Source organism: Peromyscus californicus, unplaced genomic scaffold (genome assembly GCF_007827085.1).
Source record: "Peromyscus californicus insignis strain IS unplaced genomic scaffold, ASM782708v3 Scaffold_7__1_contigs__length_154581171, whole genome shotgun sequence".
NCBI classification, from domain to species: domain Eukaryota; kingdom Metazoa; phylum Chordata; class Mammalia; order Rodentia; family Cricetidae; genus Peromyscus; species Peromyscus californicus.
The window spans coordinates 9093349-9116246 of NW_026294595.1; the positions used below are offsets into that span (position 1 = coordinate 9093349).

Genomic DNA, 22898 nt, shown 5'->3' on the forward strand with positions numbered 1-22898 from the left:
GAGGCCAGCCTGATCTACACAAGGAGTTCTGGGCCAGTCGGGCCCTAGAGAGACCCTGTTTCAAACAAATAAATCCCCAGATATTTAAAAAACAAAAATTTGCACAAAATACTACCAAGATGATGAACTGTATATAGGTAAAGTGTGCGTCTGCTTTATTAAAATGTCCATTAGAGCGAGGGGTCGGCTGTTGCGGCCGGCGGCCGGCAGGTGGCAGCAGCGCTCCCAGCAAAGCTCCTCCCCACCTGGCCCCGCCCCGGCCCGCTTGGCCCCGCCCCGGGCTCGACTGGTCCGCTTCCGCGCGCGCGCAGAGGGCGGGCGCTGGCAGCAGGTGGGCGGGGTGCGGGCCGGGTGCGCGAGGCCGGGCGGGGGGCTGCCGGCTGCGCTGGGGCCGGCGCGGCTGCCCTGCGTACGGGCGCGCCATGGACTTCAACATGAAGAAGCTGGCGTCGGACGCGGGCATCTTCTTCACCCGGGCGGTGCAGGTGAGACCTGGCGCGACGCCGCTCGTGGGGCCCGGATGTGGAGCGCGCCCCGAGCACCCTGCAGCAGGAGCCCCTTCCCTGCTGCTGCTGCTGCTGCTGCTGCTGCTGCTGCTGCTGCTGCTGCTGCTGCTGCTGCGGTGCGCTGGGGACAGCTCCGGGCCCCCTGCCCCCCTGTCCCTGAGCTGCCCAGGGGAGCTCCCAGCGGGGTCAGCGCAGCTCCCTGATGGCATGGGGTTGGGGCCTGAGCTCCGGTGCCTGGGCGCCCAGCAGTGCCGGTTTGCACTGACAGGTTTGCCCACTGCCCTGGCGCCTGCACAACACGGGAGATGAATGACCACTGGGTGGTTCTGCTTCCCTACCCTAGTCCAGCGAGCCCTGGCTGACAGGCCCAGGGCTGCACAAAAAATGTACTTTTGCGGACCTCAGTCTCCATACCCGTGCAATGGGCAGGTTGGTGCTACGGTTCCACTCAGTCCCTTTCACACGCTTGGATTATCAGGCCGGAAGCCAGGAGTAATTTCCTTTCTGTTCTGCGGGAGGCCTGTTTCCTTTTGCTTCCCAGGCCTAAGGGATGGCGAGAAGGCTAGGATCTGGCTGGGTGCCCTCTTTGGGTTCTGTCCAGGCCGGTAATGCTGATATTGGAACAAATCCTAAACATTTGGGATCAGAAAGAGAAACTGAGGCGAACTGATGTCATAGTGAAGGGCTGGAGTCAGATATGGATGTGAATGCTTCTCTTATGACCTTGGGGGCAGGGACTTTACCTCACTGGGCCTCAGTCTGAGAAATGGGATGAGGGGACCTCTTTGCTGGGATGGCTGTAACTGCAGTCACCACGGTTAAAGCGCACCTGGGCAGCGTGTGACCTTGTACAGTCATCTCAGTCTTACTGCGCCTTTCTGTAAAGCAGGGGTAAGGCTCAGGTTGGAGGCCCTGTCTGCTCCAAGGGTGGGTGTGGGATTTCTGGGGCTTCTGTACCCCTGGGCTGGCCCATCTCAGTACCCCAGGAGCGGGTTCTGTATGCTGCCCTTGTGGGTACTTGTTGACTCTGCTGGGCACAGCCCCCACCCCCTCAGGGGCCCATGTGGCCATGTTTACTAGAAAGCGAAGGGTGTTCCCACGAGACTTAGTGTCCCAGGGAGGATTGCTGTTCCCATTCCCAGTCCCAAGCTTGGTGGGCAACCCCAGCCCTAGAGGGGATGCTAGGCCCCTAGAGCTCCAGTCTCTGCAGGAGGGGGAAATCCTGTCCCAGTGTTGGCATGGTAACCACACTATCTCACACATCTGGGAAGAACCTGATCTACTGGGTCCTGCCACCTGACCTGGCCAGGCCCTCAGAAAGGGCTTGGGGGTAGTGGTGGCTTGGGCTTCCTGGCCTCACTCTGCCTGATGGAAGCAGGCCCACAGGGCCACTCACTCACACTTGAGCTGGAGCCAGGGCCCAGGCCCAGGCTGGGGTGGAGGAGGGAGCTGAGCATGTTATAAATAGAGGCTTTCTGTGCTCCACACACCCACCCTCCTGCTGATGCCATCTTGCTGGGAACTGCCTTGGACTGGTTCAGGCGTGATCCCCTTCCCCTTCGCAGGAGAGGGACTAGGTAACAGAGGAGGAAGGCGCCTGCAGTGTGACCCAGAGAGGCAGAGAGGCGTCTGCCATGGGAGTCATCAGGCAAGATGGAGGGATTCTTAATTACCAGTATGTGGACAGCTCCTGTGGGTCAGTGTTACTGTGCCAGGCACCGGGACGTGCAGAGTAAGCACACAGCCCCTGTGTGGACCAGGGACAGTGTTGAGGGACTCGCCCCACCCCCAGCCCAAAGGGAACAAGGCCTCCCCAACTTGAAACCTAAGGGCAGGATCTCTTCTACAAGAGTGATTTTTGGGGTGGTGTCCCTCACCAACGGCCCCAGAGTTGGGTCTGAAACATCAGTCAGAGCCTGTGCAGCAGGTGCAGGTGGCAGAGCGGGCCCCATCAGGGCTGGGAGGAGAGGGAAGCCTGCCGGGCACAGCACGTTAGAATAATACGGCTCACACGCCTGTGGGTGGCTGTGGGTAGCCACTCCGTTGACACTCTTAGCAGTGATCACAGTACCAGCATTTGCAGTGGCCTCCCCCTCATCCAGGCCAGGCAGGTAGCAATGGGGAAGGCCGGATGCTCAGCGACTCGGGAAAGCCCAGTGAGTGTGGGAACCCGAATGATGGCAGCATCCCTACACACCCAGTGATACTTTACACTGGTGCCACTGGGAGACTTTATAAGTGATAGCACCAGGTAATACTACCCAGGGCTGGGCATGGCTCAGCAGGAGAGTCCAGGATAGCTGAAGTCCCAGGTTCCATACCCAGTATTTCCAAAAAGAAAACTGTTAAGCCCATACTTTATGCTGGCCAGATACTGTGTGAGGTGGGTTTTTGCCATTTTCCAGGGAGAAGCTGAGGCCCAAGGAGATGATGCTGCCTCTCTGAGCTTTTCCTCAATTGGAAATTGGGGGTAACAGCAGGGCCACAGAGGCAGGGGCTGTGGAAACAGGGCTGAGCTGGACGGGGCAGCTGAGGGAGGAGGCTTTAATGCAGGGAGAAGCCCAAGGCTGCTGCATAATTGATGGCTGCTGAGAGACCTGGTGGCTCCTGGGCTCAGCCTAGATGATTCATCACAGGCAGTGGCTCTGCAGGGCTCCAGCCCCCTAGACCCTGACTCCAACACAACCCTTTGTCGGCCTCAGTGGATCTATCTGTGCAATGGGAAGCCTGAGTGTCCTAAGCTGCACAACCATAGTCCTTATTCCTTATACCTGTAGCAGATTTGACCTTTTGCTGTTGAATGATGACCTTGTACAAGCCTGGTCACCTGGCTGGAAAACGCTTATGCTTGGGGATATCTGTTCCTGGACTTTTCTAGATTAGGTGGTGAGGACGTGGACCAGTTTCTGATTATTCCTAGGTGGCCTACCTGGCTCCAGCCAGCTCTGACTGGGGACCCATGTGACCTCCCTGGCCCTGGGTACACCCAGCAGCTGGCTCTGATGGGCTGGCAATGTTCTCTGTTTACCACACCCAACAGCCAAACATTTGGCCCGCTTCCCTCCCACACTCGCTCCCAGCAGCCACAGTGTGGACACTTCCCGCTGGGCAGACTCAGTTGCCAGCCCCTCTGGTCTAACCCACTGCTCTCCCATCTGACCCTGTAGAGCCTGTGAGAAACATTCTTACTCTCTGTTTTTGGGGGAAACTGAGGCCCAGAGACCAAAGCCCCTTTCCCAGTGTCACACAGCTCGACAGGAGTAGAGCTGTCCCTTTGATTCCAGAACCTGAATTCTTGCTGGAGTCCCGTGGAGTTCCCTGTAGCTTGGAGCCTTGCTCTGGGCCCCACCTGTTCCCTAAGGACTTGCTACCGAGTTCTTTCCCTCAGCCCTGGTGGCCACCTCCTCAGGGCTCATACTCACTGGGAACATACCTGCTTTTGTGGAGAGAGGGACCGGGGCTGCTGTGGGGCTTCCAGGAGCCACGAATCCAACTCACCCAACCCCCTCACCCTAGAAAGAGGCAACCAAGACCCAGGGTGGGTGGTAATAGGCCACCCTCCAAAGGTTTTCCCTGCCGCTTCCTTCCCAGTTCACAGAGGAGAAATTCGGCCAAGCGGAGAAGACTGAGCTTGATGCCCACTTTGAAAACCTCCTGGCTCGGGCAGACAGCACCAAGAACTGGACAGAGCGGATCCTGAGGCAGACGGAGGTCTTGCTGCAGCCCAACCCCAGTGAGTGGGTGCGGGGCAAGAGGCAGGTGGGCACCCGGCCCAGCTCAGGGCCATGGGTGCAGGGCTCCAAAGGCCTTCTGAGCGGAGGGAAGGCCAGGCTGCACACAGGAGCTGAAAGCCTGGACTGAAGGTGGGAAAAGGGGCAGGCAAATGACAAATGCCAGCCGGGGCTCCCGGCCAGAGATGGGAGAGGGCTTGACCAAAGTCATACAGAGTAGCTGATTACAGGAGAAGCCCTGGGTGCAGAAGGCTGGCTTGGAGGCAACCTGCATGTCATCTGTAAACCTGCAATGTCCCTGAAGTGTCCCAAGAGGCCTGGGGACCAAGGCTGGGGGTTGCTCAAACATGTTAGACACTAAATCCTGTTCACATAGAGGAGGCATGGGAGGCGCTGACTTCATGTGGTGGGACCGACCACACTCATTGTTCCACGTCTTTGAGCCTTGGCGTCCTCTCTGGTCTCACCGGATGGGGCGGGTGGAGGAGATGTGTCTGGAAGTCTTGGGTAGGGATGCTGGGTGGGGGCGGGGGCTGGCCAGGGTCTGCTCTGTCACTGAAGCTGTCATCTCGGGTGGCTTTGGCTGCTGTCCTCTCCAGGTGCTCGTGTGGAAGAGTTCCTGTATGAGAAGCTGGACAGAAAGGTGCCCTCGAGGGTCACCAATGGGGAGCTGCTGGCTCAGTACATGGCGGAAGCGGCCAGCGAGCTGGGGCCCAGCACCCCCTATGGTGAGCAGACCACAGAGCCAGGGCCGGAGTGAGGGGCACTGCCTCTAGCCCCCTAAGTCCCCCTCCCTCCCTCCCTTCTCCCTCTTCTTTTATTTTAAGGCTGGCCTTAAAATCACAGAGCTCCTCCTGGCTTTGTGCCCTGAATGCTGGGATTGAGGGTGTGGCCCTCAGGCCAACTCCCTCCTGTTTAGAAATTACAGAGATAACCTGAGTTCATTATGAATGTAAACTCTTCCAGAACGTAGAGTAAAGGAACAAATGCTCTCCTAACCAGTTTAGGTGTAGGTGTGGGGGGTGGGGTGGGGCGGGTATGGTGTATGTATGAGTGTGTGCTATGTATGTAGGTGTGAGTGTGTATATGTGTGTGGTGTGAGTATGTATGTGTGATGAATGTGTGTATGTGGTGTGTGTGTGTGTGTGTGTATGTATGTATGTATGTGTGTGTGTGTGGTGTCTGGAATGTAGTGTGGTATGTGTGTATGTATCTGTATACACGGTGTTTGTGGTGTGTATGTATGTGTGCTGTTTTTGTGGTGCTGGAGTTGGGGCCTGGAGCCCTGTGCTTGCTTGGCAAGCACCCTGCCACTGACCTACACCCCAGCCCTAGGTTGTGTGTGCGCAGGTAGGTGCACATACGTGAATGTGGGGCCCAGAGGTCCAACCTTAGGCATCTTTCACCCTGCTTTATGAGGCGAGGTCTCTCACTAGGACTTGGTGCTCGCTGTCTGGTTAGGCTAGGCTGGCTGGCCAGCAAGCCTGTGGATTGTGTCTACTTCCCTAACACTGAGATTCCAGTCCCCTGCTATGTACATGTGTTCTGGGGATTGATCTCAGGTCCTCACACTTGAGCCGTCTCCCCAGTCCCGATATGTGCTTTTCAGTGGGATCTTCTGAACCCTGCAACCTGACTTCTTAAAAAGTTACTTATTTTTATGTGTATGGGTGTTTTGCCTGCATATATGTATTGCGCCACCTGTGTGCTGGAAAAGGACGTCAGATCCCCTGGAGCTGGAATTACAGGCCATGTGAACTTGACATGGGTGCTGGGAACTGCATGCTGGTCCTCTGGAAGAGCATCCAGTGACCTTAACTGCTGAGCCATCTCTCCAGCTCCTAATTAGCCAGTGTCTTGCAGATTTGCCTTCATGCTGCCATACCTCCTCATTCTCTCTTCCTTCATTTCTGAATTTTTTTGAAATATACCTTGTATGCCATGGAATATTACCTGGTTTATATTATATGCCCCCCAGTGAATTTAGAGTTGTATAAACATCTCCATGTGTTACATTAAACACATTAAAAAAAATCCTTCCATCTCATCCAAAATTCTCCCCTTTACATAGTCCTGGTTCCCAGCTCAGGCTGCCAATAACGTGGTTTTGGTCTGTCTTCCACTGCTCCTGCCCCCTACTCACCCTGTTAGGAAACTGCCCAGCTGGGGATCTGGCTCAGTTAGTTGATGAGGCCTGCAGCCTGATCTCCAGCACCACATAAACCTGGTACTGTGGCACAGAGAAAGAGAAATTGCCCAAGTTTTTTTCCAAGTGGCTTTTTATACCCCACTAGCAGGAAACTTGATCTTCAGCTGTCTGGATTTTAAAGCTCCTGGCTTTTTCATGACTCCTCATGCTGTGGTGACCCCAACCATAACATTATTTTTGTCCCTACAAAATAAAAATAAAATAAAAATGAAACTGTAGTTTTGCTATTGTTGTGAGCCATAACGTAATCTGTGTTTCCCTATGGTCTTAGGCAACCCCTGTGAAAGGGTCATTCGAGGCAACCACAGGTTGAGAACCACTGGCCTAGCATATGAGCTGTCTGGGGACTGTTGTGTGTTCACTGAACGGAATCTTATGTCACGTGTTGCAGGGTCCAGCACTGTGCAGGAAGGTTGACTGCTGAGGGTGGTGTCTGCTGTGTTCTTGATGACTGTGTCACTCTGGTCGTGGGGAAAGAGCCTGGAGCTTTCCAGCTGTCTTCTTCACTGTCTGTTTCTCTCTGTAGCTTGTCAGTGCTTGGGGTGCATAGTTTAGAGCCCCATTAGGTCCATATGTTTATCTTTCTGATGGAGTGGTGTGTGTGTGTGTGTGTGTGTGTGTGTGTGTGTGTGTGTGTGTGTCTGTCTGTCTGTCTGTCTGTCCCTGTGCGTGTGTAGGCCAGAAGTCACATTTGGATGTCTTCCTCCACTGCTCTCTTACTGAACCTGTAGCTTATTTATTCTGCTACACCTGCTGGCCATTGCGCATCAGGGATCCACCTGTCTCTGCTGCCATCTGTAACAAAGGTTACAGATGCATGCCACTGACTTTTATGTAAGTGCTGGGCACTGAATCAAGTCCCCATGCTTGTTCAGCAGTCATTGAGTGATTCCCCAGTCCAGGATTGACTGTGTTGCCCCCATCCCACTGAGGAGTTTGTATTCTCACCACTTGAGAGGCTGAGTATGGAAATCATCTAAGACCAGAAGCTTGAGATCAGCCTGGCCAACAGAGTAACACTCCATCTCAAAAACAAAAGTTAAAATGCTATTCATTGTGCTTAGTCAAACTTTTTGCCTGGAAGTCCATTTTGTCTGATAACTGTATGGCTACTTAGCTCTAATGCCAGCATTTGCATAGTTATTTTTTTGCCCTTTTCTTCTCAACCAGTTTATTAGATCATAAAATCTTAAGCATGGCTCTCATCAATGGCATTCAGTATAGACAATATTTAGATAGTTTTTAAAAAATATCTGATAGTCATTGCCTTTTCATTAGAGTGCTTAATCCATTTACATTTAATGTAATAATTGATGTGGATAGATTTTTTTCGTTTAGGTCTTGGGTAATTTTTCTTGTCTTTCTTTACTGCTTCCTTTAATTTTTATTTTTTGCATTTTTATTTATTTTGTTTGTTTGTTTGTCTTTCAAGACAGGGTTTCTCTGTGTAACAGCACTGGCTGTCCCAGAATTCGCTTTGTAGACCAGGTTGGCCTCAAACTCACAGAGATCCACCTGCCTCTGCCTCCCAAATGCTGGAATTATCACGCCCTGCTCTGCCTTCTTTTATATTATAGGTATTTTCTATTATATTTTCTCTTCCTCCTCCTCCTCCTCCTCCTCCTCCTCCTCCTCCTCCATCATCTTCTTCTTCTTCTTCTTCTTCTTCTTCTTCTTCTTCTTCTTCTTCTTCTTCTTCTTCTTCTTCATCTTCTTCTGTACTGAGTTTTTAATCCTGGGCCTATGTGTGCTCAGCAAGTACTCTACCACTGAGCTATATCCCAGATCCCTATTTTCCACCCCACCCCCTTTTTTTAAACAATGTCTTACACTTTGCTCAGAATGGCCTCTAACTCTGGACCTTCCAGTCTCAGCCTCCCAGCAGATGAGATTATGGGCCTGCACACCATTCCCAGCTTACTCGTCTTATTTCAAGCTAGCTCCTAAGAAGCTGTCCCAGAGTCAGTACATGTCAGCCAATATTGGTCAGTGGTTGTTTCTAGATATCTCCAGCTACTGAGACTGTAAGTGTGTATGTGAATTGGGAAACGCGTCTAAAGGTGGAGTAGTTGACAAAGCTAGCGTTTGCCTCGTGGGTGGGAAGTGGCCGGTGTGCTCTCCAGCCTGTCTCAGACATGACACAGGTGTGCTTGCTGGGAGGTATTCCAGATGTACTCAGGTTGAAATCTGGCCGGGGTGGCGCTCTTTCCACCAGGCCTCCAGCGACTGGCTGCCCTTGGCCTTGGCCGGTGACTTGCCAGTGCTTTGGCTGCTGCTGTCAGTAATGTCCCCAGGGCCTGTGCGTCCCTCCTGTCAGCCTCACCAGCAGCTGCCGGGCCAGTGCCGTGTCACCCGGGCAGAGAGCCACCGACCCCAGGATGACACCCACCCCGTCATTGTTCTTACTGGGGTCCAGTGGCTGTTCTTCAGAAAATGTTTCTCCATTTTTGTGCCTTTGATCAATTTCCAGACTCTGGAAGTTGAAGTCCTTGACTTCTGGGGGAGATTTGTCAAACTCCTTTTTCTCATTCTGGAACTCCTGATCTTTTGTTTTTTCCTGAGACGCTCATCCCCTGCCTGCTAGGCCCCGGGAGCCGCTGTCCATCCTTTTAGGGCTGTGGTGCGTCATGGTGGATGTTAGCACATCTGTCTGTCCCTACACTTGCCTGGCAGGCCTCCTTGGGGGCAGAGCAGCTTGAGTCCTTCCCCTCCCTCACCTTGCCCCTCTGTCCTCCTAGGGAAGACACTCATCAAGGTGTCAGAAGCTGAAAAACGCCTGGGAGCCGCAGAACGGGATTTCATTCACACTGCCTCCCTCAGCTTCCTCACACCCTTGCGCAACTTCCTGGAAGGGGACTGGAAAACTATTTCGGTGAGGGGTCTGGGACCACTACTCTGAGCTCTGCGCACAGGTTGTCACCCCAGTCAGGGAACCCGGGCCTCTCCAGAGGTGGTTCCTAGAGGCCGTTTCTGGGTCTCAGTTTCCCAGGGGTCTCTGGCCAGGTCTGGGCTGGTCTCACTGCCCCTGTCATCCACCCCTGCAGAAGGAGAGGCGGCTGCTGCAGAACCGACGTCTTGACCTGGACGCCTGCAAAGCCCGGCTGAAGAAGGCCAAGGCAGCAGAAGCCAAAGCCACGGTAAGTGCCCCGCCCCCAGGCTCTGCTGGGGGTCCAGAGATGGGGCACGCGAGGGACCTGGTGTTTGCCATGCTCTTCCTCCCTGGCTGGGGCTAGACTGTGCTGACTGGTCAGGTCATGGTTTCTGTCCCCACCCCAGGGAATCCTGGTGGCTCCAGGGCAGACATTTATGAGGTAGGCAGGCTCACAGTGCCTTGAACTGGGCTGAGCACCCTGCAAGTCTCTTAGGCATCAGATGGAATTCTTGCATGCCTCTCCTGCCTCCGTGGATGCTCAGCCTGCCCTGTCTGGACATGGCTCCCCAACTAACTCTCCACCTGCTGCTTGAACATGGGTACAATGTGCCCTGTGCTTAGGCTCCCTGAGGCTGAAGGCTGTGGAGAGCACTAGAGCTGGCCAGCCACCAAACCCCACGTAGGGACTATCTGAGGAGCAGGGCCTGGGGTATCCTGCTCCTCCTTCACCCCACAGCCTCCTGGGGCCTGCTCAACCAGGCAGGACAGGCTGGGCTGATTTGACAGGGCTAGGCCAGGAAGGCTGAGCACTGTCTGTCATGCAGGCTGCTCAGGGGTCTAAGGGACCTAACAGCCACCTCAGGTCCTGAGAGACTTCTAGGCCCTGGGCACATTAGGAAACTCCTCTGTGCTTCTCAGACTTAGCTCAGGAAAGGTGGGCCAGACAGGAGAGCCTGGGGGCTCTCCTCTGTGTTCTCCCTACAGCATGGGCAGTGTGGTCACTGGGGCCTGCACTACCTCCGGCAAGAGGCATAGCCAGGTCCCAGGTCAACCAGGTGTGCAGGGCATGCATGTGAAGAGCATGACCCGTGGCTTTGGGACCACTTGTCAATCACCTGGGCAGAACAGTCCCACGCCGTCACCTCTGTCTTTTCCTAGTCAACTGAAGAGTGACTGCTTCTCCCCTTGGGGCCCAGAGAGTCTTGGGCCTGTGAATCAAGTGAGGCAGGATCAGTGTCCCTAGGGACTCAAGCTCAGCAGCTCACTCCTGGGCACACATGTGCCACCCTGGACTCCCGAGGGTGGCTTGTGAGTGTCCTTCCAGTCCTTCTATGCCCACCTCGCGCCGGGCTGGCTCTGCCTGCTTTCGCTTGCTGTGGACTTAACTAACTCTCTGTTTTTGTTCCTCTCCGTTCTGCTTTGGGTAACTTGGCTCAGTGTGAGGGAGATGTGAGTATACCTGTCCCATGTGCTGTGCTGCTTCTGGTTCACCCATCCTGTCCCAAGGCTCAGTGTTGGGGCCAACCCAGGGCATCCCTTAGGCTTTGCAATTGGCTGGCCTCTATGCAGCGTCTCTGGTTTGTGGGGATGCAAGCATCAAGGCCTGTGAGGCAGCTTCTTGCAAATGTCAAAAGCCTGTCACTCTGTCCATCCATGCACCCATTTATCTACTCTTGGGAGGGATCCGGCCTCAACAGAAGAGGCAGAGACAGTGTGGTGACATTCTGAGCTGGAGAAAGCTGTGGTGGGGAGGGCTGTGGATCTGGTAGGCCTCCTTGTGTATCTGAGACCCCAAAGAGGGCAGGCCCAGCCTGTGGCTTCCTGGGGCTCTCGGCACATCTGTCCACTGGGTCTTCCTGTTGGACCCATTGAGGCCCTAAGCCTGTCACCTCTCCAGATGGTTGGAGTGGGCAGAGGGTCTATGTTGTATCTGTCTGTGTCCTCCTGTCCCTGGGGCCAGGGTTTCTTGCGTCTCCTTATATAGGAGACTCCCGGGGCCACCTCCTGGCCTCAACACCTGCCCTGGCCCAGGTTGACCCCCCTCCCCCATGAACTCTGTTCCCCGCCAGACGGTGCCTGACTTTCAGGAGACTAGACCTCGTAATTACATTCTCTCGGCCAGCGCCTCCGCGGTAAGCACCCTTCCCACCATGCCCCGCCCCACACTGGCCTCCTCTGCCCACAGCTCCCGCCACTGGCTCTGTCAGTGCAGGAGCAGAAGCCAGCAGGTGAGGCAAAGGGCCCTGCTCATGTGGCAGGTTGCCTTGAGAGGCTGAGGGGCAACTCAGAACAGGGAAGTGACAACTTCACCTGCCCCAGCCTGGCCCAGCAGGCAGGCTAGCTGGCTCCTTCCTATGCAAGGTAGAAGATGTTTCGTCCAGCTGCACAGAGCCCCTCCATGACCTTAGGACAGCACACTATACCACCTCGAGGGAACCTGAGGGGCTTTCCAGTCTGTGCTCTCCTACTAGGGGACACTGGGGTTAGGGAGGAGGCTGTCTGGGCTGACTTCCTGTCTCAGACTACTAGAGAACTGTTTGCCTTAGCGCCATTGTAGCTCACAAGCTAGATGGCCTGGGAAGCACCTCTGGAGGAGCAGGATGGAGGTGAGATGAGGGAGGGAGGCAGGCGAGGCTGCCACAGTAGCCTGGTTAGTTGGTGCACTGACTGTGTGTGGGCTCGGCCAGCCACACGTCTCCATTCCTATAGCGGGCTCTCTCGCTGTCCCGAGTGACACCGTCCTGCACCAGCCACCGGGCCCTCTGCTCCTGTTCCGAGCATGCACTGTGTGCTTTGTGCTCTCCATCGCTCCATGGCCGGCAGCTGTCTTTGAGATGTCCACTGTTGTTCATGCTCAGGCCTGTTAGATGGCCCTCCAACATGGCACATGACGAGGACGCTCCCCCTGTGGGCTGTGCACTCTGCTGGCCTAGTTCAGCAGTCCATCCATGTGTCAGTGTTATCCTAGGCCAGATTTCCACAAGTGTCCATAAATTGTGTCGCCTAAGTCACAATGGGGGGAGGGGGTGTCTTTCTTCCCTAGACTCTGGATGACACTTCCCGCTCCCCTCCCTGGGCCGAGTTGAAGGAGAAACATCCCGGAGGGTGGAGGCTGCCCTGTTTTTTTCTTTTGCCACTGGCCCCCAGTGTGACTCTGGCCCGAGGCTGCCTTTCTCTGCCGGAGGACAGAAAGGTTCAGTGACTGGCCCAGGGTCACTTGTCCTGTCCTGCCTCCGAGCAGGAGTCCGGGTGGGGTGGGGACATTTGGTCTCTAAGACCCACTTAGAGTTGGGGGCTGTAGGAAAAGCACAAGCGAGACTGCCCAGCTGGCTGGCCCTGCATGTAGCATGCTAGATGGGACGTGGTGTCATTTCCCTGCCCTTAAAGTGAACCTCACTCCAGCCTCAGCTCCTGGTTGGGCTGGGGTAGGCTGTGCAGGATAGGGTGGACAGAGGTTGGGTCCCTGGGAGCTGGGGCAGGCACAGGCTCTGGCCTCTGGCTGTCGTCCCCCCCCCGCCCCAACTGATGATGCCCACCTTCCCTTCCCTGCTCACTGGTGCTGGTGTGGCCTCCTCCTCAGCTTTGGAACGATGAAGTAGACAAGGTGAGTCAGGCCTGGGGACTTGGGGGACAAGGGCTGCTGCTGTAGATAGGGGGTCTGAGGCTCTGGACTCTGCCTTACGCTCATTAGGGTTCATTAGGGTTCGGGCAGTGATAGCAAATCCCCCTCTGGGAAATGGTTGCTCTGCAGCACATTAGGTCTTGGAGAGGCATCTTCTGATAGATCCCATCCTGTCAGGTGGTGGAGGGTCTGTCATTGAAGCTACCCACAGATCTCAAGTTGGCTCTGGCTTCTCTGGATGTCAGTTCCAGGTGCAAAGCCAAGCATCTGTGTTCCTAGAGGGCAGTGATATTATTCTCAGTGGGCCTCAGGGCACAGGGAAGGCTGGTGGAAGGGATGGTCTAGGATGGAGGCTGCTCTTGTTACCGCCTGTCCCACTTAGGCTGAGCAAGAGCTTCGAGTGGCCCAGACAGAGTTTGACCGGCAGGCAGAAGTGACTCGTCTCCTGCTGGAGGGGATCAGCAGCACCCACGTGAGTCCTGCATTTGTGTCCTGCTGGGTCTTGCCGCAAGCAGGGGCCACAGAGCCAACCCACAGACTGGGAATCCCATCCTCTCTCAGTGGTGCCTGGAGTATGGTCTGGCAGGGGGTGGGATGGGCATGGCCTGTGCTGAGGCCAGAGGCTAGATGAAGCCCCCCCCCTTCCTTCCAGGTGAACCACCTCCGCTGCCTCCATGAGTTTGTCAAGTCTCAGACAACCTACTATGCACAATGCTACCGCCACATGCTGGATCTGCAGAAACAACTAGGCAGGTGTGGCTGGACCCAGGTCTCTGAGGCCCCTATCTCGTAGGCCCAGTGAGTGGCCCAATGCTGCTGGCCAGGGGCCTTCTCTTCAGAGCTCAGAAACCCCCACAACACATGAGACTGGACTAGAGGCTCTGCCTAGAACCCCACCTGGGTAGCTCGTGTGGTGAGCCCCTGGGGGCTACCATCGATGACCAGAGTCCCCCGGGGCTCCCAACAGTTTCTAGTGTTTGGGCTGGGAGGTGGGCAGGGGCAAGCAGGTGACATCATCTCAGCTTCCTTTGTTTCTCTCTGTGCTGCCAGCTCCCAGGGCACCATGTAAGTTATTGGGGAGTAGGGTCTCCTTGTGTATAATGGATGTGGTCTATCTTGTGGAGTATGTGGGAGTCTCAGGTTAGCACTGGCTGCTGAGACACCCTCCTCTCTCTAGATTTCCAGGCACCTTTGTGGGCACTACAGAACCTGCCTCCCCACCCCTGAGCAGCACCTCACCCACCACCACTGCAGCCACCATGCCTGTGGTACCCACAGGGGCTGGTTTGGCCCCTCCAGAAGAGGCAGCACTCTGCCTAGAGGAGGTGGCTCCCCCAGCCAGTGGGACCCGCAAGGCCCGGGTGCTCTACGACTACGAGGCAGCTGACAGCAGTGAGCTGGCCCTGCTGGCTGACGAGGTGGGTCTGGGGTCCTAAGGGGGGGAGTGGGGAGGGCAGGCAAGAGCTGGACAGGAGCTACCAGACAGGAGGCCAGGAACACTGGGTCTACACAACCCTGGTCATTCTCTTGGAATCCTTGGACCTTAGTGAGGAGCTGTGGGAGTCAGGGGAGGTGACTAGTCTTACGAAGCAGTCCCTAATCTGCCATGGCCCAGTACAGCCCTGTAGTGACCCCCCCTCCCAGGGACAAGGGGGCTTTGCACCTGCTTAGCCCTGGGGCTGTCCCACCCATTCCAGGGCACAAGTTCCTTCTCTGCTCCCCACAGCTCATCACTGTCTACAGCCTGCCTGGCATGGACCCTGACTGGCTCATTGGGGAGAGAGGCAACAAGAAGGGCAAGGTCCCTGTTACCTACTTGGAACTTCTCAGCTAAGCAGCCCCTTCCAGGCCCACCATTTACCTTGTCTGCTGGTGACAAAGCTGTTTAGGATAGGGGACCTAACCCTGTTCTGGCTGTGGCCCTGTCATCCAGCTAGGAAGGACCCCATACAACAGAATGTCTCCAGGCCCCTCTGCTAGCCCTGCTTCTGACCTGCATCCCTGCACACTCCAGGCTTCCCAGCTCCCTTAAGGCAGGAGGGTACTACACTTGGTACCACGATGTGCAGGGAATGCTCTCGGCATGAGAAGAACACCTGCCTTCTAGCTGTGGAAGCCTGAGGGGAAAGCAGCGAACAGGCAGGGCTAACACTCAGGGACCAGAAGGTCGGCCAGAGCAGCAGGGCCGTGGGCTGCCCTCCCCTCTTTCCCTCACAGCTCTGGCTGGGTGCCGTTTCTAACTGGCATTCTTTCTGCTTGCTCTCTGGCAAATAAATCCTTTGTGTGCAAATTGCCTGGGCTCTTGTCAGGGTCTCAGAGCGCATGAGCCGCCCTGAAAGCGTGATGGTTAGACTTCAGTGATTTCCCCTTCTCTGGGTAGGGTTTGCATGGATCCGTATCACAAGCTTCTTCCCAGACTGCAGACCAGAGGAAAAGTCCATATAACTTCCCAGTCCCCAGGGTCCCATGCCTGTGCCTAAGGAAAACTTCCAAATTTGGACCCACTGGACCGCAATGGCCTGCCTGCCAGGAAGAATGCTTCAGTAGCCAATTGCTGTGGGCTCAGCCTGGAGCTATGAGGGATAAGAGATCAGTCACCTACCTCTTCAGGGTACTAGAGTTTACAAGGGGCAGGCAGGCACTAAAGCCTACACCAGCCTGATTCTGGGAACATCCAACCTAGCCATGTTTTATTTTAAATGGTCCCAGTGGGCATGCTGGGGCTTCACCTGGGAAAGAGCTATAAACAGGTTATACCTGGTACAAGTGCTAAGGAGACCCAGACTCTCCCTTGCTTGCCTGTTCTGGCAGTCTACCCAGGACTAAATCAACAGGTACGAGTAAGTCAGCCATCAACAGGAGTCTTGCCATCTCCAGGCTACCCTGTCTGGGGCCTATGAGAGCTGCCGCATGACCCATGCTCTGAAGGCCCAGTCTATAAACAGTACTTTAATATTTGTATAAATAGACCACAGTATTACCAAAAACAAAAACAAAAAACCCTGGAAGAATAGATCATGGGAAATCTTCACTACACACAGGCCTGTCCTGTGCTGCCAGCACCCAGGGCCTCCCTGGCTGGTGACATGCCATGGGAATGCTCGAAGGAAAAGGGCCACCTTGGGGGTATTGTAAAGAGCTTGAGCACCCAGACCCTTGGCTCCCTGCCCATGCTGTTGACCTCTTGATCTATTACAAAAATAATGTCAGCGGTGGGCGGGAAGAGGGCGAAGAGAGCTGCTTGCTCTGTGGTGGCAGCACCCTCTGCCCGGGCTGCAGTGCAGTTGGTAGGGAGCAGCAGAGAGCACGTCACTCCCCTATCTCTGCACATGCCGGACAAAGGCTTGCACAAGCTGGATCAGAGGTTCCTGAGACTCCGGGCTGGCTTTGGAGAGAGAGGTGGCCTTGCCCTGTGGCGAGGGCAGGACTCCAGCAGCAGGGGAGCTGGGGGTTCCCCTTCTGAAGTATCGTGAGAGGCTGGAAAGCAGCGTGCTCTACAAGAAAAGCAGCAGCTTAGTAATGAGGTCTAGGACCACTGATCCTGACCCTAAAGGACAGGCAGCACCCAAACAGCTTCCCCGCCGGCCAGCCCAGCATCCGTACCAGCTCTGAGCTCAGCTCCTGCTTCATCCGCTGCTTGTCCCGGGGGTGCACAGCCGGATCCCTGAGGTAGCGTACTGCCTGGGAGATGAGCAGGTAGAAGCAGTTCTCCATGGTGAACATCAGGAGGGACCTGGAGAGGCAGGTGTGAGCATACCACCCGAGCACAGCTGAACCACAACCCAGAGGACAGCCACACACACCTGCCCCAGGCCCTTAAGACTCAGGTCTTACTTCAGCGTCCGGGTTCCTTCTGCTTGTGTACTGAGTCCCACAGCCTGGGTAAGGGATTCCTTTTTCTTGTCCAGCTAGAGGAACAGAAGCAAGCAATACAAAAACTAACCGTATTAGTGGCCAGTTCAGGTCTCACATACCAGTTTCCCTGGTACCTCACAGGGTACGAATAGGAACTCCTAACATGCCACTGTAGGGATAGGCCTAGGCTCCAGGGACTGGATATGTCTCATATTAATCAAAGTGACAGAACAAGTGGAGAGTTATGGGGTTTGGAGGGTGGCCTACCTCTCCAAGCATGTTGAGGGCCACATTCACTGTGGCCAAGAGGGTTCCAAAGGAGGGGGCCACTTCAGAGTCAAAAGTGGGAGTGGTGAAACTTAGGGCAAATAGGAAGTTGTATTCAGCGAGATCCAGGGACTGAAAGACAGAAAACGGCACTCTGGTACTTGCTGGGAGCGCTCTGGAGTACAGTAGAGTGTACTGCAGAGCCCACGTTCAAGACTAGTTGTTGAAAACCTAGTGTCAGGAGGTGGTATTAGTACCTGGTCCAGCAGGATCTGGCACACGTCTGGAGTGAAGTGGCGTAGGGCTGCCAGGGTCCTGCTGAGGATCTTGAGAAGGCCATACTGGACTGTGTGTAAGGCTCGCTGCTCTGAGGCCTCAGTGTCAGCAACAGGCTGCTTGGAGGAGCAGCCAGATGGGGCAGCAAGAACTGTGGTGGTGGTGGTGGCGGCGCTGGTAGTGGCTGGTCGCTGAACTCGAGGAGCGACAGCTGAGGGGAGGCCATCTCCATTTTTGTTCTGAAAAGAGTCAAGAAATGAAGGGTAAGTTACAGGAGATCAAGGGTGGTCTGCAGTGGTGACAGGGAAATAGGAGTGGTCCGCCGTGGTGACAGGGGACAGGAGTGGTCAGTGGGGACAGGGGACAGGAGTGGTCCGCCATGGTGACAGGGGACAGGAGTGGTCTGCAGTGGGGACGGGGACAGGAGTGGTCCGCAGTGGTGATGGGGAAATAGGAGTGGTCCGCCGTGGTGACAGGGGACAGGAGTGGTCCGCCATGGTGACGGGACAGGAGTGGTCCGCAGTGGGGACAGGAATAGGAGTGGTGCGGAGTGGGGACAGGGACAGGAGTGGTCCGCCGTGGTGACAGGGGACAGGAGTGGTCCGCCGTGGTGACAGGGGACAGGAGTGGTCCGCCGTGGGGACAGGAATAGGAGTGGTGCACAGTGGGGACGGGGACAGGAGTGGTCCGCAGTGGGGACGGGGACAGGAGTGGTCCGCAGTGGGGACAGGAATAGGAGTGGTCCGCAGTGGTGACAGGGGACAGGAGTGGTCCGCCGTGGGGACAGGAATAGGAGTGGTGCGCAGTGGGGACAGGAATAGGAGTGGTGCGCAGTGGGGACGGGGACAGGAGTGGTCCGCAGTGGGGACAGGGGACAGGAGTGGTCCGCCGTGGGGACAGGAACAGGAGTGGTCCGCAGTGGGGACAGGGGACAGGAGTGGTCCGCAGTGGGGACGGGGACAGGAGTGGTGCACAGTGGGGACGGGGACAGGAGTGGTCCGCAGTGGGGACAGGGGACAGGAGTGGTGCGCAGTGGGGACAGGGGACAGGAGTGGTCCGCAGTGGGGACGGGGACAGGAGTGGTCCGCAGTGGGGACGGGGACAGGAGTGGTCTGCAGTGGGGACGGGGACAGGAGTGGTCCGCAGTGGGGACAGGAGTGGTGCGCAGTGGGGACGGGGACAGGGACAGGAGTGGTCCGCCGTGGGGACAGGGGACAGGAGTGGTGCGCAGTGGGGACGGGGACAGGAGTGGTCCGCAGTGGGGACGGGGACAGGAGTGGTCCGCAGTGGGGACGGGGACAGGAGTGGTGCGCAGTGGGGACAGGAATAGGAGTGGTGCGCAGTGGGGACGGGGACAGGAGTGGTCCGCAGTGGGGACGGGGACAGGAGTGGTCCGCAGTGGGGACGGGGACAGGAGTGGTGCGCAGTGGGGACGGGGACAGGAGTGGTGCGCAGTGGGGACGGTTGGGGCTTTGGTTACCTGTAGGTAGTGCTGCAGCATCTTGCGGCTGTGTAGGAGGGAGGTACATGCCTGGCACAAATAACCCAGGTTCACCTGGGACATAGGAGGGACAGGAAAAACTCATGAAGCAACCCCACAGCTAGGTCTCTCTCCAGGACACCAGCATGCCTCCTCTCACTGAGTGATGCTCCTGGACTGTTTCAGGTGCACTTCTGGCCTATTACACAGTTCTCAATAAATCAGCCAGATGGGGATTACTGTTTCCACACTACAGAAGAACAGTGGTGATGTGACCCAGCCAAGGTCACATAGACAACAGCCCATGGCAGCTGTCTGCTGCCTCCAAAGCCACTGGGCTCCTCCAGCTTCAGGCCTTCTGAGAGTTTTGAACCTAAGTCTCCCTCATAGAGCCCAAGTTCTCAACCTACCCAGCCTTACTTCACTGTGAAGGGGAGAGGCAGCCTTAAGAAAGCAGCCTCGGTCAAACCTGTGTCCTCAAACCAGAAATCCACACTCAGCAAGCCTGCGGTTCACTGAGGCTATCCACCTGCCCCACCATCTCCCCAGACCTTTCCAGGAAAGCAACGCTCTAGGCCCACCTGGACATCCCGCATGAGCTGGGGCAGGTGAAAGTGCCACTCCTTTCTGAAGTGGGACAGTTGTAGGATGAAGCCCACCGTGTGGTCCGCCTCCTCCAGGCAGGCTAGACTCTGCACCGTCCTCACTGCATTGAGACACTATGAGGGTAGGACAGAGAGAATCCTCAGGAACCCGGCACACCATGTCCACCTACCTACGGAGATCAGGTCCTAGGCCCACATAGCTGAGGCAGCTAGCATTACAATGAAGGCTTCCTCTTAGTCAGGTGACTTGAGATTTCTTCCAGCATCTCAAAGAGGGCATGGATACCCCAAGTCCTACAGTCACCTGCCCCAAGTGGCTCTGGGTATCCCCTTCTGTGAGGAGGGCAGCCCCTTACCTGCAAGGTCCGCTCCTGATGGACACCCACAAAGTCTAGAGCCTCAGTCAGGAAATTGTAGCGTAGAGTCTTGAGCAAGCGCTCCATCAAGGACATGGACAAGCGGTAGACCCCTGGCCAGGACGGGGCATCCAGGGACTTTCGAGAGGTGCTGGGTGTCTACAACAAATGGCACAGGCTCAGGACTGAAGCCACAGGAACCCACTGAGAGCAGCAGAACCTCTCTGTGGCCCACTTACTGGAAAGGAAAACATCTCTTGGAGGGACAGTTACCACTAGCGTGAGCAGAGCTAGGAGGGGTGAGGCTACCAGACTCAGCAGGAGCAGAGAGTTCCAAACCTGGGTCTGCCACTAACCCGGTGTGTCAGCTTGGCCACGTCCCGCCCTACTCTGGCCCTCAACAGGCTCCCTCTAAATTCAGGGAGCCTGGGCGAGAGGAAGAAGATTTAGCAGACTTAACAATTTAGACAAGAGGTGCGGTGAAGATGACTCCAGACCAGGACACAACTGCTGGCCAGCCAGAGTTAAGTGAGGTCCCTACAGGGGTGGGGTGGGGGGACAGCCGGACGACACACACATACAGTAACATTGCAGTAACACACCAACTTCTGAAGTGATGGCAACTCTCCAGGCTAATGGCCTGGTGCTTGGGATCTGACTGGCACCAGGTTCATGCTAAGCATAGACTTGGGCGTTTCTGGCTGCATTCCTCTCATTAGCCAAGAGCCAGGGGCAGGATGTTTTGTTCTACCAGAGAACTGGGATAACATGAGGGAAGAGCAGCAAGATGGGGCCACATGTCACCTGAGAGCTACAGGGACAAGATCCTGGCACTTACCTGTCCCGTGCCATTGCTGCTAAGCTGGTACACACTCAGGAGGGGCAAACAGATGCTCTGGGTGATGCCAGCTCCAGCCACTGCTGTGGCCCCCTGGAGGAGAATCCCGTAATTATATGGAGCCAATGGTAGGAAGAGATGAGTTAGACTCTGGCTTCTGGGAGCATGGGAACCATCCAGCCCAGGCAGGGTGTCTTTTCCACCCTTAGCAGCCTCCTACCTGCTGGGTGCGAGCCAGGGTGAGGAGCAGGTGCAGCGCAGCCTCGGTAAAATGCAGGTTCTGCTTCATGCGGAGGCTCACCTCCAGGGTGGTGAGGAGTGTGGGCAGAATGGGGAGCCTTCGGGTTACCTGTAGCCATGAGTCCCCATCCTCATCCACCTCACAAAGCTCCTTAGCCAGATGCAGTCCCAGGACACAAACCTGCTGGTAGCCAAGGACAAAGGTAGGGAAAGGTGGACAAACAGCAGTTGAGGGAACAGAAGAGGAAGAATGCCATCCCAGGGCCTTATCCCCAAAGCTCCTCTCAGGAGTGTGACTGATGCCACTCCTGCTTATTGCCCTGCCAGTCTCCTGTACCCATCTCTCCAGGAATAGCAAGTCCACCCCATTCTGACACTGGCAGTCTGAGTGGCCTAACCTCGTGCTGACCACAGCATTCACCTTCGTCTCCAACCTTAGGTTTTATCCAGGCACCAGTGTTCTAGACACTTAGTTTTAATATTTTTGCTATTTGAGAATATCCTATAATGTATTTTGATCATATTTACCCCCTCAACTTCTCTCAGATCCACCTCCACCTCCCTACCCACTCAACTTTCTTTCTTAATCACCATGCATGGTGGCACATGCCTTTGGGGAGGGGGAGGCAGTCAGATTCGTTTGAGGGCAATCTGGTCTGCATAAGTGAATCTTGGGCCAGCCAGGGCTACATAGTGAGACCCTGTCTAAAAACAAAAACCACCAACAAGAAACACACTGAGTCCAATTACGCTGTCCAAATATACTTCCAGGTGGGGCCATCCCCTTGAGCACAGTCATCTGACCAGGTTCACACCCTTCAAGAAAACTCCCCCTTTCCTAGCAGCCATCAGTTGCAAATAGTACCACAGCTATGGGTGGAACTTTGAACACCAAATAAACAGAACCAGAAGAGAACCTTCCCATGAGACTTGTCAAAACACTAAATTACAGACAAAGAAAAGAATGTCTTTTTGCAGTATATAATTTGATCCACATCAACCATGAAATAGAGATTAACATTCTGAGATCCAGAAGTGCAATCATCTACATTCAGTACATCTTCTTTTAAAAAGGAGTAGGGTGGGGCTGGAGAGATGGTTGTGAGGTTAAGAGCACTTGTTGCTCTTGCAGAGGACCCAGCTTTCGTTTCCAGCAACCATGTAGTGGCTCAAAACCATCTCTGACTCCAGTTCCAGGGGATCCACTGCCCCCTTCTGACCTCTGGGGACACCAGGCATGCATGCAGGTAGTGTACATACATACACGCAGACAAAACACTCATACACATAAAATAAATATTTTAAAGAAAAAAAATAATGAAGCTGGAGAGACATTAAGACAATAATGGAGCTCAGCATTAAGAACACTTGCTATCCAGTCCTAAGGACTGGAGTGTGGGTCCTAGCATCCACATAACAAGCCAGGAGTTCCACACATGCCTGTATGCTCAGCTCTGAGGCCTACAGAGACAGGTGGATCAGTAGGTCTTACTGGCTTCTAGCCTAGGTGAGAAAACATAAGCCCCAGGTTCAGGGAGAAACCCTGCTTCAAAGGGTCAAAGAGTAACTTTGAGGCTAGCCTGGGCACAGTAGGACTCTACTATTTAAAAAAAAAAATGCTGGTAGTAACCAACAGATTGTGAGCTACAGTTTAAAAAACATTGTTCTAGCTGGGGTATGGTGGCACAAGCCTTTAGTCCCAGCAAAAGGGAGGCAGAGGCAGGCGAATCTCTATAGGTTTGAAGTCAGCCTGGTCTACAAATCCAGTTCCAGGACAGCCAGAGCTGTTACACAGAGAAACCCTGTCTTGAAACACGCTACCTCCCCAAAGGAACATTGTATATGTTACACACACACACACACACACACACACACACACACACACACACACACACACACACACACACACACACACAGAGTATCCAGTGTTTTCTTCTGGAGTCCGAATGGGCCGTTCTCCTCCTTGTTAAAGACCCTCAGTCCCTGCCCTGTGAAGCAGCTCTCTCCAGCTCCCTCCTGGCCTCACTTTACTCTGCTCACA

General features: G+C 55.2%; 2 protein-coding genes across 8 annotated transcripts in view; one reads left to right on the plus strand and one right to left on the minus strand.

Moving 5' to 3' along the window:
* Positions 1–340: 340 nt before the first annotated feature.
* Positions 341–15230, plus strand: Sh3glb2 (SH3 domain containing GRB2 like, endophilin B2). Of its 6 annotated transcripts, XM_052722499.1 has the most exons (13): positions 342–485; positions 4098–4239; positions 4837–4965; positions 9185–9318; positions 9491–9583; positions 10756–10767; positions 11388–11450; positions 12899–12922; positions 13323–13412; positions 13593–13693; positions 13991–14005; positions 14118–14358; positions 14667–15230. In XM_052722499.1, the coding sequence occupies exons 1-13, from the start codon at positions 423–425 to the stop codon at positions 14772–14774; spliced, it is 1215 nt and encodes a 404-aa protein (XP_052578459.1). In that variant the 5' UTR covers positions 342–422; the 3' UTR covers positions 14775–15230. The 6 variants fall into 6 exon arrangements, with proteins under 6 accessions (XP_052578461.1, XP_052578459.1, XP_052578462.1 ...); XM_052722501.1 differs by lacking the exon at positions 13991–14005 and having other exon boundaries at positions 341–485; XM_052722500.1 differs by lacking the exon at positions 10756–10767 and having other exon boundaries at positions 343–485.
* Positions 15231–15869: 639 nt separating this feature from the next.
* Nup188 (nucleoporin 188) overlaps positions 15870–22898 on the minus strand; it is a 56580-nt gene continuing 49551 nt past the window's right edge. Inside the window, exons 35-44 of one of the 2 annotated variants that reach the window (XM_052722496.1) lie at positions 20838–21038; positions 20618–20710; positions 19780–19938; positions 19400–19537; positions 18819–18893; positions 17320–17577; positions 17063–17194; positions 16775–16848; positions 16544–16673; positions 15870–16434 (exon numbers count right to left, since the gene is read on the minus strand). In XM_052722496.1, coding sequence (XP_052578456.1) covers positions 16258–16434; positions 16544–16673; positions 16775–16848; positions 17063–17194; positions 17320–17577; positions 18819–18893; positions 19400–19537; positions 19780–19938; positions 20618–20710; positions 20838–21038 — 1437 coding nt within the window. In that variant the 3' untranslated portion in view covers positions 15870–16257. Of the gene's footprint in view, positions 16435–16543; positions 16674–16743; positions 16849–17062; positions 17195–17319; positions 17578–18818; positions 18894–19399; positions 19538–19779; positions 19939–20617; positions 20711–20837; positions 21039–22898 lie in introns of those variants that run through there. The other variant, XM_052722497.1, reaches the window with a different exon arrangement.